Source organism: Centroberyx gerrardi, chromosome 6 (assembly GCF_048128805.1).
Source record: "Centroberyx gerrardi isolate f3 chromosome 6, fCenGer3.hap1.cur.20231027, whole genome shotgun sequence".
Taxonomy (NCBI): Eukaryota; Metazoa; Chordata; class Actinopteri; order Beryciformes; family Berycidae; genus Centroberyx; species Centroberyx gerrardi.
In genome coordinates, this window is record NC_136002.1 from 11,360,741 (window position 1) to 11,375,951 (window position 15,211).

Below are 15,211 nucleotides of genomic sequence, written 5' to 3' on the forward strand. Positions count from 1 at the left end.
GGCTAAACTGAAGTTCATTTTGAATCATTTGAGAGGATAATTTGCTTTTATGACAGCACAGATTTGCAACTGTTAATTTTGAAAAGTGAGTATCTCACTTTGCAACAGTGGTGAGGATTTCCAACAAGAAATATATATATATTTTTCTATTCAAATTGGTAAAATAACTAGCATTCACACAATGGCAGACTTCAATGTGTGCTTCCACTTTCTTCTGACTAACTTTTGATCATTCGGGTTTGTTTTAGACTACTTAGATGATGGTTGGAACATTCAGCAGGAGAATGCAGTGAGTCCCAGATGTTTTCCTTGATCGATAACTCACCGGAGACTGTCTGAATTGTCCTGATGAGATATACTCCACCCATCTGCTGCTCCATACAGATTAGAAGATACACAAAAACAAACAAAAGATTATTTCCAACTAATATTGGACACAGGTCTGCTTTTGACTTGCCTTGCTGCATTTGAAGCCTCAACTAAATATATTTAGCATTCCTTTCAAAGCTAGCAGCCCTGACAAATAGCTTCACCTACTTGAAATTCATTCTTTGAGTCTGAGGGGTAAATAATACAGTAGGTAAAACTGTTTGTTTCTCAAGGGACAGGGTTGATATGGGAATTAAAATGTATCTTCAAAAAGCATTCCACCTTTGTCAATTAGGATAAATTAAGTTGTTTGTTAAATTTGCATAATCTGTGTGCTTGTTATTTTAGGAATTGGTTTAATTGTATCTATCACTGTGGTTGTTTATTATTTTAATTGTAATGGATTGCATTGTAGGCTATTCACTGTTTGCAAATTGCCAATTACTGAAAAACTCATTATCAAGTCAAGTTTCCCTTTGATTTGCCGTGTTCTTGCCTTTGAATGTTGCTAATGAATATATGAGGAAACAACAGTGAGGTAGCATCTTCTCTCCCACACCTGTGAAATATACACATACTCCGTTGTTATTCAGCAACTGGGTGTGGAGGAAGTGGCAGGAAGACTAAAATGGATCCTCAAATTATTCAGGAGTAATTGCCTATTATTCTGGAGGAAAAGCTAATGAGTATGTTGTTTAAACCTTTGTAAGTGCTGCCAATGCATTGTAAGATAAGCTGAATAAAAGACTTTGAGCTAGTGGTTTTAAATGGACTAGATTTACTCACGTATGGTAGATCTACATAGGAGGCTGCCAAATCAGTGCCAGTTTTGGGTCACAAGAAAAAACAAATTGCAAATGTAGGCCCCCTGAGAAAAAGTGGGACTATATTGTGTGTGTGTGTGTGTGTGTGTGTGTGTATATCTTTTTCATTTGAGGTCACATGATTTCTAAACTATTTATAAGGTTTCTTTTTTGTCTCCCCTGCAAAATGTGCAATGTTTTTTTTCTCTCTTGAGACTTATTCAGTCCAAGAAAATGTCAACAACAGAGTACTGGTCTCGGGTTTACAGCTCACTACGCGGCGTTTGAGGAGGCTGCCTGTACTGTAACTGGTTGTCTTTGTGTGTCTATGCGTTTCAGATCTTCCGCTTGTCAATCTGTCAGTGGAGCCTCAGCCTATTCTGGAGGGCAGCCTTGTGAAATTCCACTGCTCCGCAAAGGCCAACCCTCCGGTCACACTCTACAGGTGAGATCATGAGCAGAGATTTAGGGATATTTCAGGAATATTTATCTCTGGAATATGCTAAAAATGACCATATCCATCCATTTGCCTGACAGTTGGTCCATCTATCCATCCATCCATTTCCCCACTCTTTCCATTTCTTTATCTCTCTCTCTCTCTCTCTCTCTCTCTCTCTCTCTCTCTCTCTCTCTCTCTCTCTCTCTCTCCCCCACTCTGTCTCTGGAGAACCGTTTTGTGTTGTTTGATTGAGATGTTATAACAAATATTTGTGTGGGTTTTCTGGCATAATCCATCATGAGCTGCCCTGCAATGTAAAAGAAACAAAAAAGAAAAGAAAAAAGAAATGTTGGAATTAACTTCAAATGATATACAAAGGTCTTCTCTGATGGATGCTGCTTGTGGATAATACATTTTCACATTAAGTCAAATGTGGCACTTCATTATTGATAGCATTAATCATTGCCAGACACCTTTTATGATGCCATGACACCATTATATCTGCCCACACTTTGAAATGCAAAGAAGAAGGAAAAAAAAACAAAACAATGAAACACTGTCACTGAGAGCCACACTGAAAAATTTAATGAAAATACATCTCGCAAAATTAATTCGGGATGCCAATGTCATGTTCCAGTGGGCTGCAGCAAAGGAATACAATGATTTGTTGCCTAGCTGTTTGCTTTGTTGTCGTATTGTCTCCCTTGAACATTAGATGTCCATCATTGTGTAGGAGGAAAGCTGGAAATAGGATGTGCACAACATGCGATGAACCTCATCGCATGGCGTGCACATCATATTTCCAAGGTTACAGCTGTGCTGAAATCAGGTTGTTCCAAAGTGTAATAAGCCAGGTTTTCCCCCAGCGGCTTCACAGGGGGTTGAAGTGTGTGTTGTACTGCATTGTGCTAGAAATGTTGCTTGATTGCAAGTGCGTGAGTTTGAATTTAAAGGAATGGTTCACCTAAAAATGAAAATGTTGTCATACTTACCCGCATGTCAGCCGAAACACCGATGAAGTTTGTATGTTTTCTTGATTTCCATGTAAATTTCTCAGTAGCCAATATGTGGACAAGTGCTTGGCTACACTTGACATTTTAGACATTTAAAAATAATTAAATTAAATATTTTTTTCCCCTTTACTAGCTGAGGGCATTGTGATAAAACAGCAAAATGAGTATTAATTATTCTCATAAAATCTTTGCGTGGCCTCGGAGAAGTGCAATGCCGAAGTGATTTGTCAAGAGATGGTTTTCTGTGTGGGAGGTTTTAAAAACTGAGCGAAGTATAAGTGGAATGAAATCGATAACAAAGGGAATTGGCCAGCTCTGAATCTTGTAATGGTTCTGGGAAATGAAATGGATGTACAACACACTCACAGGTGGCAAAACAGAGATGTTGCTTTTTTGATGGATTCTGCCCTTTTGAAAAAGAAAAGGTGGGGGGGGGGGGGGGTTATGATATTGTGGAAAACAAGGTTTGTATTTGATTGTGTAGGTGCACACCAAAGGCAGGTCTTCTATTGCACTCGCAATGGGATTTCGCCGCTATTGTTATGAGACTGGATCAATGCTAGAATCAGACAACTCCCCTGGGTATCGAGAGCTAAGAAGCAATGGCAGCTGAGATGACTTTTCCCTTTGGTTTGACAAACTACAGAATAGAATAAGGTAGGAGGCGGAGGCTAAAAGTGGCTAAAAACAGCCACTTTCCTACTCTCCATATTTTTTTATTTCTTCCTCTTCTCTCTCCTTCTCTTCTGGCCTTCCGTCATTGACACAGCCCACTGTCGGATTCGATCATATCCAAATACTTAGAAGACAGAGTAATGGAGAAATGACTTTTGATACTACAAGACTATGCTCTTAACCAATTCCCCAGTTTCTTATTTTTTCCAATTTTGATTTATTTGATATTTATTCAAGCATTTATTTTGCTCGGGGCTCCCATGCATCACTGGAGCTCCGGGGCCTCATCATGGCTGCCTGGGAGGCTTCGGCTAGGGAGACCCCCCCACCCACCACCACCACCACCACCCTCTCCCCCTAACCTCCTCCCTCTGGAGACAAATATCGCAGAGGAGAGCAGGGAGCCGGTCGAGCAGTATGGGGCCGTTATTCAGCACTAATACACTCTGTCTAGCACAGATCAGATACGGCACAAGGACAGAGTAGTTCTTAGACGGATGGCCTCTTTGCCAACCCCCGGAGTGCCATCCATCCCCGGCGTGCACCGCGCCACTCTGCCATCCTCCAATTGGATGGACACTTGAGACACAGACCCAAGATAGCGGGGGCACCAGTCACAAGCATGGCGCTTTCTACCGCCCACAACCCCCTGTGATTGCCACTCCGGTGCAATAAATCCGACTTTAAAGGGGCAAATGGAAATAAGATATGTTTCTACAGATACCTGAACCTGAGCCAGCTCACTTAAAGCTCAAGGGGAGAGTAAAGAGAGAAGAAGTCAGGGAATCGGAGAGGACGTGGTGTGGAGGCGGAGGAGAGGAGGGGTGGGGGGGTTGGTGGAAGAGAGGAAGAAAGTGCTGAAAAGTTAATATGCTGTTGAAAGCGGGAATGAAGTGAGAGTAATGGGCATGCGTTTCAGTCAGCACTCAAGTGTGCTGCGTGAATCAACGCCTTCTGAGAGGGAAAGAGGAGGGCTTCTGAACGTCTTCATTACCTGTTGATAATGGTGGGAGGGGTGACCGGCGTACATCACAATCACGCACAAACACCCCGCTGATGAAGACGCAAAGGCTTCTCCCGGATCCAAACAAGAGCTCACCAGAGAGATGCGAGAGAAAGGGGAGAATAACAAACAAGGCAAATCAGGTCCCTTGTCTGCACGTTCAACCATGCACCAAGCGACAACAAAACCAGCTCTTTTACATGGCACCGCAGCAAACAACATCCCAATCCGCTCCGCACTTAAATATTTCCGATGTTGTTGTTGGTGCCGGATTGTTTGTTGTCTTTTTGTTTGTCTGACTCTACCATCTCAACCCTCTCCCTTCTTTTTACGCATCTCGGAGGTAAAGCTAATGAATTGTGCAGCCGTGCCACTCTCCGTCATTCCGTTTTTGGACACGAAAAGCGGAACTCTCTTTATGCCTCCCAGTGCATCCCGCCATGAGCCGCAGCCACAAATATTTAAAGTGCGAGAGAGAAAATCATGCGTTAACAATAAAGTGTTTTACTGCCCCTGTAAAAAATAATACAAATAAAGGGAAGTGTTTTAATACAGCAAATTAAATTCATGTCACTTGCTACACCGGCAGTTGGTGGTGAACTGGTGATTTGGTTTTGACTAGTGTGCTCTTTATGTTTAATGCCACAGGTGTAATGCTACACGAACACGGCACTCCCCTTTTCTTTGAACAAAAAGACACCGAAGTGACAGCCTCCGTTGCACATCTTCAGCCCCATGTCAAAAAAATGAATGCTTTTCACGATGTATCTGAAGAAAATACATATAACATTATGTTTTTCTCTTTCCAATATTAGGCCTCTTGTCACATTGTGTCAAAGCAGCAACCATCTCTGTTGTGTTTTCATTTGTTTCTTTCTGTAGCGACAGATCACAATTTGATGTCCATGTCAAAACGACAGCATGTTATTACAAGATCGTAGGGGTTTTTTTTTTTATATTCCACTGGTATTTTGACAGTCATCATTATGAATATGCATATAAGGGGAGAATAGAACTGCACTCTAGTGTGCTTAACCATGCTGACAATTGTGCGGCTTGATTTACTATGCTGATGGCATAGATACCTATTTAATTTAATTGAATTGTCACTGTTCAGCAAATAGTAAATTCTCTTTCCCTTCCATACCTCCATCATCCTCTGTTTTCATTAATGGCAGACTTGTTTATCTGTATTATAACAGCGTCAGCGTACACACATGCACATATTGTACACATAAAAACGCACGCAAACACTCAAGTGCACCTGATTCACACCCCTTTGTCTGAGCTAAATCCCTGAATAGGATAAACCAGTGTAAAGTGAGTCAGCTATTGAGTAAGCATGCACTGGCCCCTCTAACCTCCCAATGGGAATGCAGGTGTTTGTGTTACCCTGGGCCAGCTATGTTTAGACATGAGTCTTGGACAGCGGCCAGCACACCAACAGTGCTCCCATACTCCCTGCAGAAGACGGCATTCTGTCTCCGCTCCCTCTAACGCTGTCTAGGCCTCCCAATCCTGGCAGCCTCAACCTCCATTTGGGAGCAACCTGCTGCCCGAACATCTGTGCTTACCTCATTACGGCTCCTGCGGTATCAGCTAGTAAAACCTATGTGCAAACCACGCTGCATACAGACAGCGAAATACAGAGAATATGTGCAATTGTGGTCAGTTATCGTTGTTGTCATCGTCATCATTGTCATCATCATCGTTGTCATCATCGTGATCATCTCAATCGTCATCAGCATAATTTTCATCGTCATTATCATCGGCATCAACATCATTGTCGTCATTGGCATCATCATCATCGTTCCCATCATCATGATCATCTCAATTGTGATGAGCGTAATTATCATCATCATCATTTTTTATTATCGCCATCATCATCATTGTCATCAACATTGTCATTGCCATCATCATCATCATCATCATCATCGTCATCGTCATCATCGTCATCATCAGCATTGTCATCATCTTCAGAAACAGCAACAGAGACATCTTCAACCATTCTTCTTCATATTCGTAGACACACTGGTTGAGTGATGCGATGAACATCAACAATCATCATCATCATCATTACCATAGTGATTATCGCAATCTTTCATTCAAAACATAGCATACACACTTGCTTTTCTTTTCCCTGTGCCGATACTTAAGGGATACTTGAGTAGCTGCTCGAAGAATTAGGTTGTGGATGTATAAACTGCATATAGATTCTCTCCCTAGACTCCCCAACAGAGTATGCATCTGATATATAGTTACTTGCCCACACACACACACACACACACACACACACAAACACGAGTATGCCCTACGCTAGAATACTACTATTGGATCAGTTATATAAGAGGCTAAACGGGCCAAAAACACCCGTCTGCCCTAATTTCAATATTTTTGGCAACACAGGTGTCGCTGCGCTCTCAACTGCATCCTTGTCACACAGTAAGAAGAACACAACTTTGGAAAAGTCTGCTGCCGGGGGAAAAAAAAAAGAAAAACATGCAAAAAAGCCTGTGAAGCCCAATTAGAATTCTGCTTCACTTCACTTACTGATTGAATGAGGTAATCTGTTCTCATTTAAATGATAGCATTTCAGTCAAGCATGGGGCCAGCTTAGTCATGGGAAACAAATGAGTTCCCTATCCCGTGAAAACTGCTCTCAGTACTGGCAGGAATAGAAAATGGAGACAGGCACCGGTTCTGTTGTCATTGTTTTCATTCACCACATCAGCATGCAGCCACGTCTCTATTGTGGAAGGTGGCAGCGTTTAGATGCATGATGCATTGAAGGTCCCAAAACACCATGTAAATTTTCCAAAGAGACCCGAGACATCCGCAGATGCCTCGGCTCCGGTTTTATAAATGGGCCTTGTCTCTCGCAGCAGCGGAGAGCCGTCCACGCCACGCAGAGCGAGACGGCACTGCCCGTGACATCATAAAAGTGTTACCTAAACACGTAGGGAGTGTCTGTATCCCCATCACAGAAGCCATCGTTCACAAACACAAACAGATGTTCTTTATGTGATCCCGTGTCAATTTATTAACGTCAGCTGTTGTCTGCAATACAGTATGTGTCAACCGACGTCTTCAAAGGTGGGGGAGCTACCCATTTGTCATTTTGTGATTTGTTTTTCTTAGCTGGCACTCTGCGCTGTGCTCTCTGCTTGGCGTAATGAGGAACGTGCTGTCTGCTCTGAGTCGCCAGGGAGCTTGTCACAGCATGGAGGGCTGCCACAAAAATATGCTGAAGCCAGCACAGAAACCTGCCCCAGAATGATGATTTATTCACACAAAAGAACGCTATTGACACAAGGAGGGGTGAAAACCTGCCTTAATGCCTCTTCCCTTTCCCTTCATTTTTCCATCTGTCTGTCTCTCTCCCTTCTACTGTTCTCATCAGGTGGGCCAAAGGAGGAAGCATAATCAAGGAGGTCTCCGGAGACACCTATGAGGTGATTGTGGACCACTCCTTTTTTACAGAGCCCGTGTCCTGTGAGGTCACCAACCCCCTCGGCAGCACCAACATCAGCCGCAATGTCGACGTCTACTGTGAGTGGCTCCTTAGGCAATTCTGTATGCCTTTTCATAGTGCTGTTCAGTAATGCCAATGACGTGATGGTGCATCATTATAGATTTTTTGCTGTGTCTTAAATTTTGATACTGAGCTCCAAGTGTTGGTGCCACCACAGTTTATGCCTGATTATGGATGAATTGTGACCAGTTTGATTGTGTTTATTTCAACAGTTGGTCCTCGCATGGCTGCGGAGCCCCAGTCCTTACAGGTGGACCTGGGATCTGACGCTGTGTTCAACTGTGCCTGGACAGGAAACCCCTCCCTTACCATAGTCTGGATGAAGAGGGGCTCAGGAGTGGTGAGCTTTTACACTGATATCCATTGCTTTTGACCTTTGTTTCAGTGTCTGGTACATTCAATGGTTTACAATAAATTCAAAGCTGTATTTCTCTGATAAAGCCTATGATCTGGACTTTGATCCACTGTATAATATACAGGGAAGGATGGTATGGATAAAGATGGTGCCAGCTATATGCAACATTTACTATTCAATGGCATACTATGTTTTCTGGGCTTCCATGCCTTATAAGAAGTATTTAGAGTAGGTAGCTGACCTCATAGCTAAAACCAGATGTTTGGAAATGACCGTTAATCCTAAGATTTTGAGGCAGTTGGAGTCCCAGCCTGTTTACGTCTCTGCTCTCTGACACTTGGCTTGAGATGCGTTGGTTTGATCCAAGAAGCAGACTCATTCCACCTTTCCCTTTGTCAACGTCAAAGGGCAAAGCCAACCCCCTTACTCCACTGAGCTCAGCCCCTAAATTGGATTTTAATAATTGAGGAGAGGTGCCCTTTAAGGCATTAAACGGTCCATGTGCTGCCTTGCTTTTTTTTTTCCCGCAGAGCTGCCTTGTTGCTGTCTCAAATGTGAAGGTGCCTTTGCTGTCATTGCTCATTTGGTGATCTTTGACTTTACTTTTTTGCTGCAGGTTCTGAGCAATGAGAACATCCTGACGCTGAAAGCGGTGAGACAGGAGGATGCTGGGAAATATGTTTGCCGTGCTGTGGTCCCGCGAGTCGGGGCCGGGGAGAAGGAGGTTTCACTCACTGTCAATGGTAGGCTATAAGACATTATTGATATGTCTGCACACAAACTGCCACAGATGCACACACACACAGTTATCAAATACATACACACACATACGCGTACACACACAAGTGTGAATCTTGAGGTCTGGGGTCACTGCCGCCAAGAAGAAAACAATTTGTCACTGCAGTCTGTATTCTGCTTCCTCGGTGGTTTACAAAAGGAATGAAAAATATAAATCAACCTTCAATCTGTGGAACTTCCAACAGATTAAGCTCTACCGTTTAATTTCTGTTCACCAGTCTTTTCTTCAGTAAATCACTATTTTGGAGCCAAGGTTAATTTGCTTAGACAAGTATAGAAATAAAACAGCAGCCATCACACACACACAGCCCAAGGATGTGACACGTAGCATAACCATGCAAATGAATTTTCATGACAAAGGTAATGTGATAAAACAGAACTGTTTCATCAAGTGTCATCATTGTGGAGTCTTATATATAAAGCAATAAATATAGAGACCGACTGTGCTCTCTTTTCAAGATATGGTTGCGCATTTTATAAACAGAGGAAATGTACTTAAATGCTGATTATATTCTGCAGGAGTCGCGGGGAAGCTGCCTTTTCTGAGGCAGTGACTGACTAATGAATACGAGCCTTGGTGGGAGACCTGGCAACTCTCAAACAAATGACTTCATTATCAGTGCTTGATATTCACAGAGCGTGCTTCGGTGTGGCAGAGGCTCTTGGTTGTGGGATTTACATGTCTCTTAGAGAGTCTTTTCTCCCCATGTCCATCTGAAAGCAACCTGGGCCAAAACAAGAAATTGAGCGAGGGTTTTAAGATGTTGGCAAGATGTTGTTGACTGGATCGCTGGCAGTGTTTCAGAGAACATTTCAAAAACAAACAACACAGAGTTTGCCTGTAAGCAACGTTGGTGCTGATTTGGGGATGAAGATACATCATGTAGCAAACAGTACTGTATGTGTAAAGATTTTCTTTTCAAAACCCAGACAGTAGTTGAGCATATCAGAGTGAATGGGATACCAGCACCCCCTCCAGCACAAGATCAGAACCATGAGCTTCTATGAACTGCAATGAGCTCCCTCCTCAATCAGTAGTTCAGTCAAAGTCAAGGCAGAACAGGTGTAAAACAAAATCATGACTAATTCAGTCGTCTCCCATTCTGTTGTTAGCAACTCACACTGGCATCCCTTCTGCAGCCTGAATATGTAAACAAAATACATAATATCCAATTTGCCGGTTTGTTTTGATGCATCTCTTTCTTGCTCATGTAACTATGGTGATTGTGTTGTTTTTGAAAACAATGCCATAAGAGAAAGAAGATGGATTGTTTTAATAAAGATTATAACACAGCAGATCTCAGAGCACATTGGAAAACATACAACAAAGCTGAAATGGCATGTTTACTTGGTCTCCGCAGACTTCATTCAAGCATTATCCAAGTTCTTTGGATGTCTTCGAGTCTCTTTTATTTGTTTATACTCTTCCTCTCTTCTTCTTCTGCGTCTCGCGCCTCCCGGCCCGAATTTATATTTGACATTCAAAAGCTGCCTTCCTTTTTACCCTTCTGAATAATTGAAATTCATCTCTTTTCTCCAAACCACATGAGGAGTCCTGAGTCATATTTTTTTTTCTTCCCCAGTCCTTGAGGCAAATCAGATTGTCAAGCCTGTGAAAGTACAAACGGTGCGGTTGAAGTGGTTGCACGTGGGGAGCTCTCTCCTGTGGTCGGTTCATTGATTGTCCTATGCCACTGTCTCAACTGAGGATGAATGTGTGCACTCCTCACCTCTCATCAGCCCCAGCCCAACATCTTTGACAGTCGGCGGGACTCAATTGATTCTGACAGTGAATGAGTAGCATAACGAATGACCGCGCTTCTCTGGAGGACTGCTTTGATCACATCTCAGGCAATGAGCAGACAGGAATGCAGCGCATGTTTAGACTGTTCACGATGTGAGGGCGTCTTCTGCATGTGTGAATGTTTTTGATATTTGTTTTCCCCGCAGTTATCCCCCGCTTCTTTTATGCCATCAATTAAAATACATGTTTAGAATTTGTCATTTTCCTTTCCTTTCCTCTCTCTCTCTCTCTCTCTCTCTCTCTCTCTCTCTCTCTCTCTCTCTCTCTCTCTCTCTCTCTCCCTCCCTTCTGCCGTTGTGTGTCACTGGCTCCCACTGTGGCGTACCACACAGACATGAGGAACCCTGCTTTCCCCTGGGAAGAATGTAATTTAATTATAATCAAACAGCTAGCAGGGGAGGCAGTTTGTGTTTAAATCACTAATGGATACATATTGCTTACTCTAGTTGAACATTTTCACAACGGAAAGCACCTCAGCATTTGTTTGAAGCCATGTTTGAGTGTAATTATTCTATAGGGTGCATGTGTGAAATAGTTAAGTTGGCTACATGTATGAAGAAGGGGCGTACACATCCATGCGTGTGATTATTTATACAGTACACAATATGTATGCATGGGTTTTTCCACCACCCTGAATGAGTTGGAATTGATTGAATTCAACTGACATGCTTGAGAAGATTTAGCCTGCATACACTTAAGGTCCGTATGTTCATGGAATACAGACTAATTTATATGTATGCACAGGTGTGAGTCTGTACATCTGTCCAGCGGTGTGTTTGTGTGTGTGTAGGTGTGTGTGTGTGTGTGTGTGTGTGGGCAGGCCAGTATGTATAATCATACTCTGTTGGGCAGCCTAGGGAGAGAAAGCCTATTACCACATTAAGGGAGAAACAGGGCTGGAGGATCCCCCAATATCCCACAGAGCACTAGGTTGTTATAAATCTTTTTTTCTGTCTTTCCTCCTTCTAGACGCAGCCTTTATATGCCTTGTAAATTAACATTTCAGCCTTCCTCAAACTGGCAATGACACCGTCTGAGAACAGTGCAAATTAATGACAGAGAAAACTGCTTTTAAGATACAGTACAATTTATCTGACCAGTTCAATTTAAGTATAGTAAGAGATCCTTTGGAGGACTTTGTAGTTGTTAAATAAGATACTTGCAACTTACTTTTCCCATTATATGTACCTGTCACATGTACTTATAAAAAGCTCAGATACTAAATTTCAGCGTGAAAAAACATCTTCAATCCAATAACTCACCATATAAAAAAGCTAGTTGCGGGGCAAGTTGTTTCTGCAGGAGGTGCCATGCAGCAGTTCCGGCTTGTATCTACAGGCTTATAAGAAGTGCCTGAGATTGTTATGGAGCACAACAGCTCCCTGGTCAACAGCTCCAAGGTGCCTTCTGCGTGTCCAGGGATGGTATAATGGTCAAGAAATCTGCCTCTGGATGTACACCCAATGAACTGGAAAGGAAGCCTAGAAACGAACAGAAAACCCGGCACACTAGAACTCAGTTTCCACATGCCAAGCTGTAGATGGAATACTGAGATGGAACCGACCCAGGGCTGGAAACGGGCCGGAACACGCGTTCCAAATCAGATGGAATTTGTTTTTTCAACTAATGACTATGGATCTTTCTCAATATGTGTTCTTGTGTCCTCCATGATGTGTTTGACGTAATATTTACTGGCCAAATTATGGTTCCAAAACAAAAGAACGCAGAGAATGGAGCATGGATAAAGATCTCGGAAGTTTACTTGCCAACCGAGGATGCATCAGATTGTGACTTGGGTCGGTGAGAACGAATAGGAAACCCCAAGATGCATTGTGAGAATGACACATCACGTCCAAACAGCGCAGTCTATAGTACACAGCCGTATAAACTGTGGAAATGAACGCCTAACAACATCAAGCACGCAGCCCATCTCAAGCTGTAAAGACGTGATCTCTCCTCTTGTGCTCTTGAGACGTTCGTTCCCTCCAAGACAACTTGGGAAGAATGTTCTCCAAAGACACAAGTATCAACTTGCCATTCTTAGATTTAATAATCACCTTAAGATTAACATTTCTATTCAAAATGGATAGTTGTATGCATTGCACACCGAGCAGCACCCTCTTCAGTGTCAGCAGCCATGCGAGCGCATTGAACAAGGAACACTCTCCTATAAAGCTCATTTGGGCATAAAAATAGAAACACCCTCCTGTTCATTGTCTCTGAGGCAGTTCCAGACTTTTCATGTTTTCTGGCATTAGGAGATATAGGAGGATAACATGAGTTCATGAATTTAGTGCTATTATCACCAATTAAAAAATGTAAATATCGCCAAAGTGCTAATTGTTTGTGGAGGATAAATTGATTTGTGTCTGGCTTGTGCCATCTACTCTGACTTATCGCTGTAAATGTACTGTGTATATATATAGTCTCCTGTGGTATTTGAAGGGAAGACAATATGGATCACACAGCATGCAGGAAAACAGAGAGGGAGAAAAAGCAATCTGGTCCCGGTTGTAAAGATGTATTGAGACGAAATAGGGAAAGATGGTGAAGTTGACTGTGAGAGCACTCGAGGGGTTCTGGAGGTAAGTGTTCCAGTTCAGAACGGATGACTGCTATAAAGAACAAAGTTCATGTGGGCAAAAATCCTTAAACATTCTGGGGGTCTACAAGATCCCTGTCCCGTTTATCCAACTCCAAATGTGACATGTTGATGATTTCTGGCTTTAGGGGATAGATTACATTAAATAAAAAATGCGAATATAGCTATAGTGCCAATAGTGGGTGGAGGAGGATGACATTATTTGATTCTGGCTTGTGCAATCCACACTGATGTGGTGTGTTGTGCTGTCTACAGTATATTTGAAATAAATCATGCAAAAAAGCAGGATTAATATTAACAGTAATTAATCTTTCTCACCCTCTCTCACACACACACACACACACACACACATATACTGTATACACACACATATCAAATAACTAATTTAACAAAATTGTTAACTTATATTAAGGCATAAGTATGGACTGAAAGAAATCTTCTCTGATTAAATCAACTGAAAACTCTCAAGAATAAATACATATACACAGGACCTCCACATAAAAAGACAAATCTGGCAACCACTGACCCCACTAGACCTTTTTCTTCTGTATCCCCCTCTTCACCCTGTGCTCTCTCCGTCAAAAAAGAAAAGAGAGAAATCACAAGAGCCGCTGTGAAGTAGCATGGAAATGTCAAACTGTTGTTCAAAGCTGATGCCCCACAGTGTCTTCAATTTAGGAAGGAAATATAGAGTAGAGAGTAAACTTTATTGTCCCCGAGGGGAAATTTGTCTTGGGCACAGTGCTACGGTCCGTTGCTTCACATAAAAAACATCACAAAAACATCACAAAACATGAGAAGCATTTGACACGATAAGGCCCGGCCTTTGACTCTCGCTCCGATATCACGTAATCAGATGGCAGTGCCCACTCCAGAGTTGACACCTCCTCTCTTGGATGAATAAAACATGTCACGCAACATTTGGACTTCCTCCCCTGACACTAACCCTGGTGTAGCAGTGCCACCCACCTCCACCCACCAACTTGTTCATTCTCCGATCACACAGAGTGAGTAGCGAACACACACAAACACACACACATACAAAAACTCCTTAGGAACCATTCCAAACAACCACACACACACACACACACACACACACACACGTGCGCGCACACTTTCCACTCAGGCAGTCTGAGCCAGGGAGATAAAGCTATCTAATTATATTCCTCATTTACAGCTCTGATCCATAGAATAGATCCTCCCCAGCCACTACCGCACGCCTTGGGCAGCCTGCAAACAATTGATCTCGCTGTGTGTTTACCATAGGAGCCCATACGAACCACATACACACATTTCACACGTACATGCACACATCCACACATACAGATGTCCTTATATCAAAAGTAACACGTAGATACAGTACGGATACAGTGAACAGTCTAACAGTCATCCCGTGTCGGCAAACCAATGTAAGGAAGGGACCAGTTTTCAATACAGTGTGTGTGTGTTTGTGTGTTTGTGTGTTTGTGTGTTTGTGGGGGGTTGGAGGAGGGGGTTTGGGTTGTTTGCTACAATCATTCCACAGCAGTAGCAGCAGTAGCAGCCTTCCAGCATCCTCCAGTAGCATACCAAGACACCATCTGGCAGAGTCTCATTAAAATGCTAATTCATTTTAATAAGAGACAGGTAATAAACTGCAATTATGTATCGTCAGAGAGATGCCAGAGAGCGGGAGTTTGAGGGAAGTTGGCGGGGAAGCGAGTTGTCTTACTAATCAAGAAGCTGCCTCTCCAGCCACCCCCTCAAACACACACTCTTAACCCTAGCCATCACAAGAGATGTGTTTAACATTTGATTCTGCCAGCCATTTAAAGGCCT

The 15,211-nt window shown here is 42.7% G+C and overlaps 1 protein-coding gene across 1 annotated transcript in view; it reads left to right on the forward strand.

The window, feature by feature from the left end:
* Positions 1-15,211, forward strand: part of kirrel3b (kirre like nephrin family adhesion molecule 3b) — a 57,540-nt gene that overhangs the window by 32,161 nt on the left and 10,168 nt on the right. Inside the window, exons 5-8 of the mRNA XM_071917409.2 lie at positions 1,512-1,617; positions 7,703-7,851; positions 8,047-8,174; positions 8,806-8,932. Of these exons, the coding sequence (XP_071773510.1) occupies positions 1,512-1,617; positions 7,703-7,851; positions 8,047-8,174; positions 8,806-8,932 (510 nt within the window). The remainder of the gene's footprint in view (positions 1-1,511; positions 1,618-7,702; positions 7,852-8,046; positions 8,175-8,805; positions 8,933-15,211) is intronic.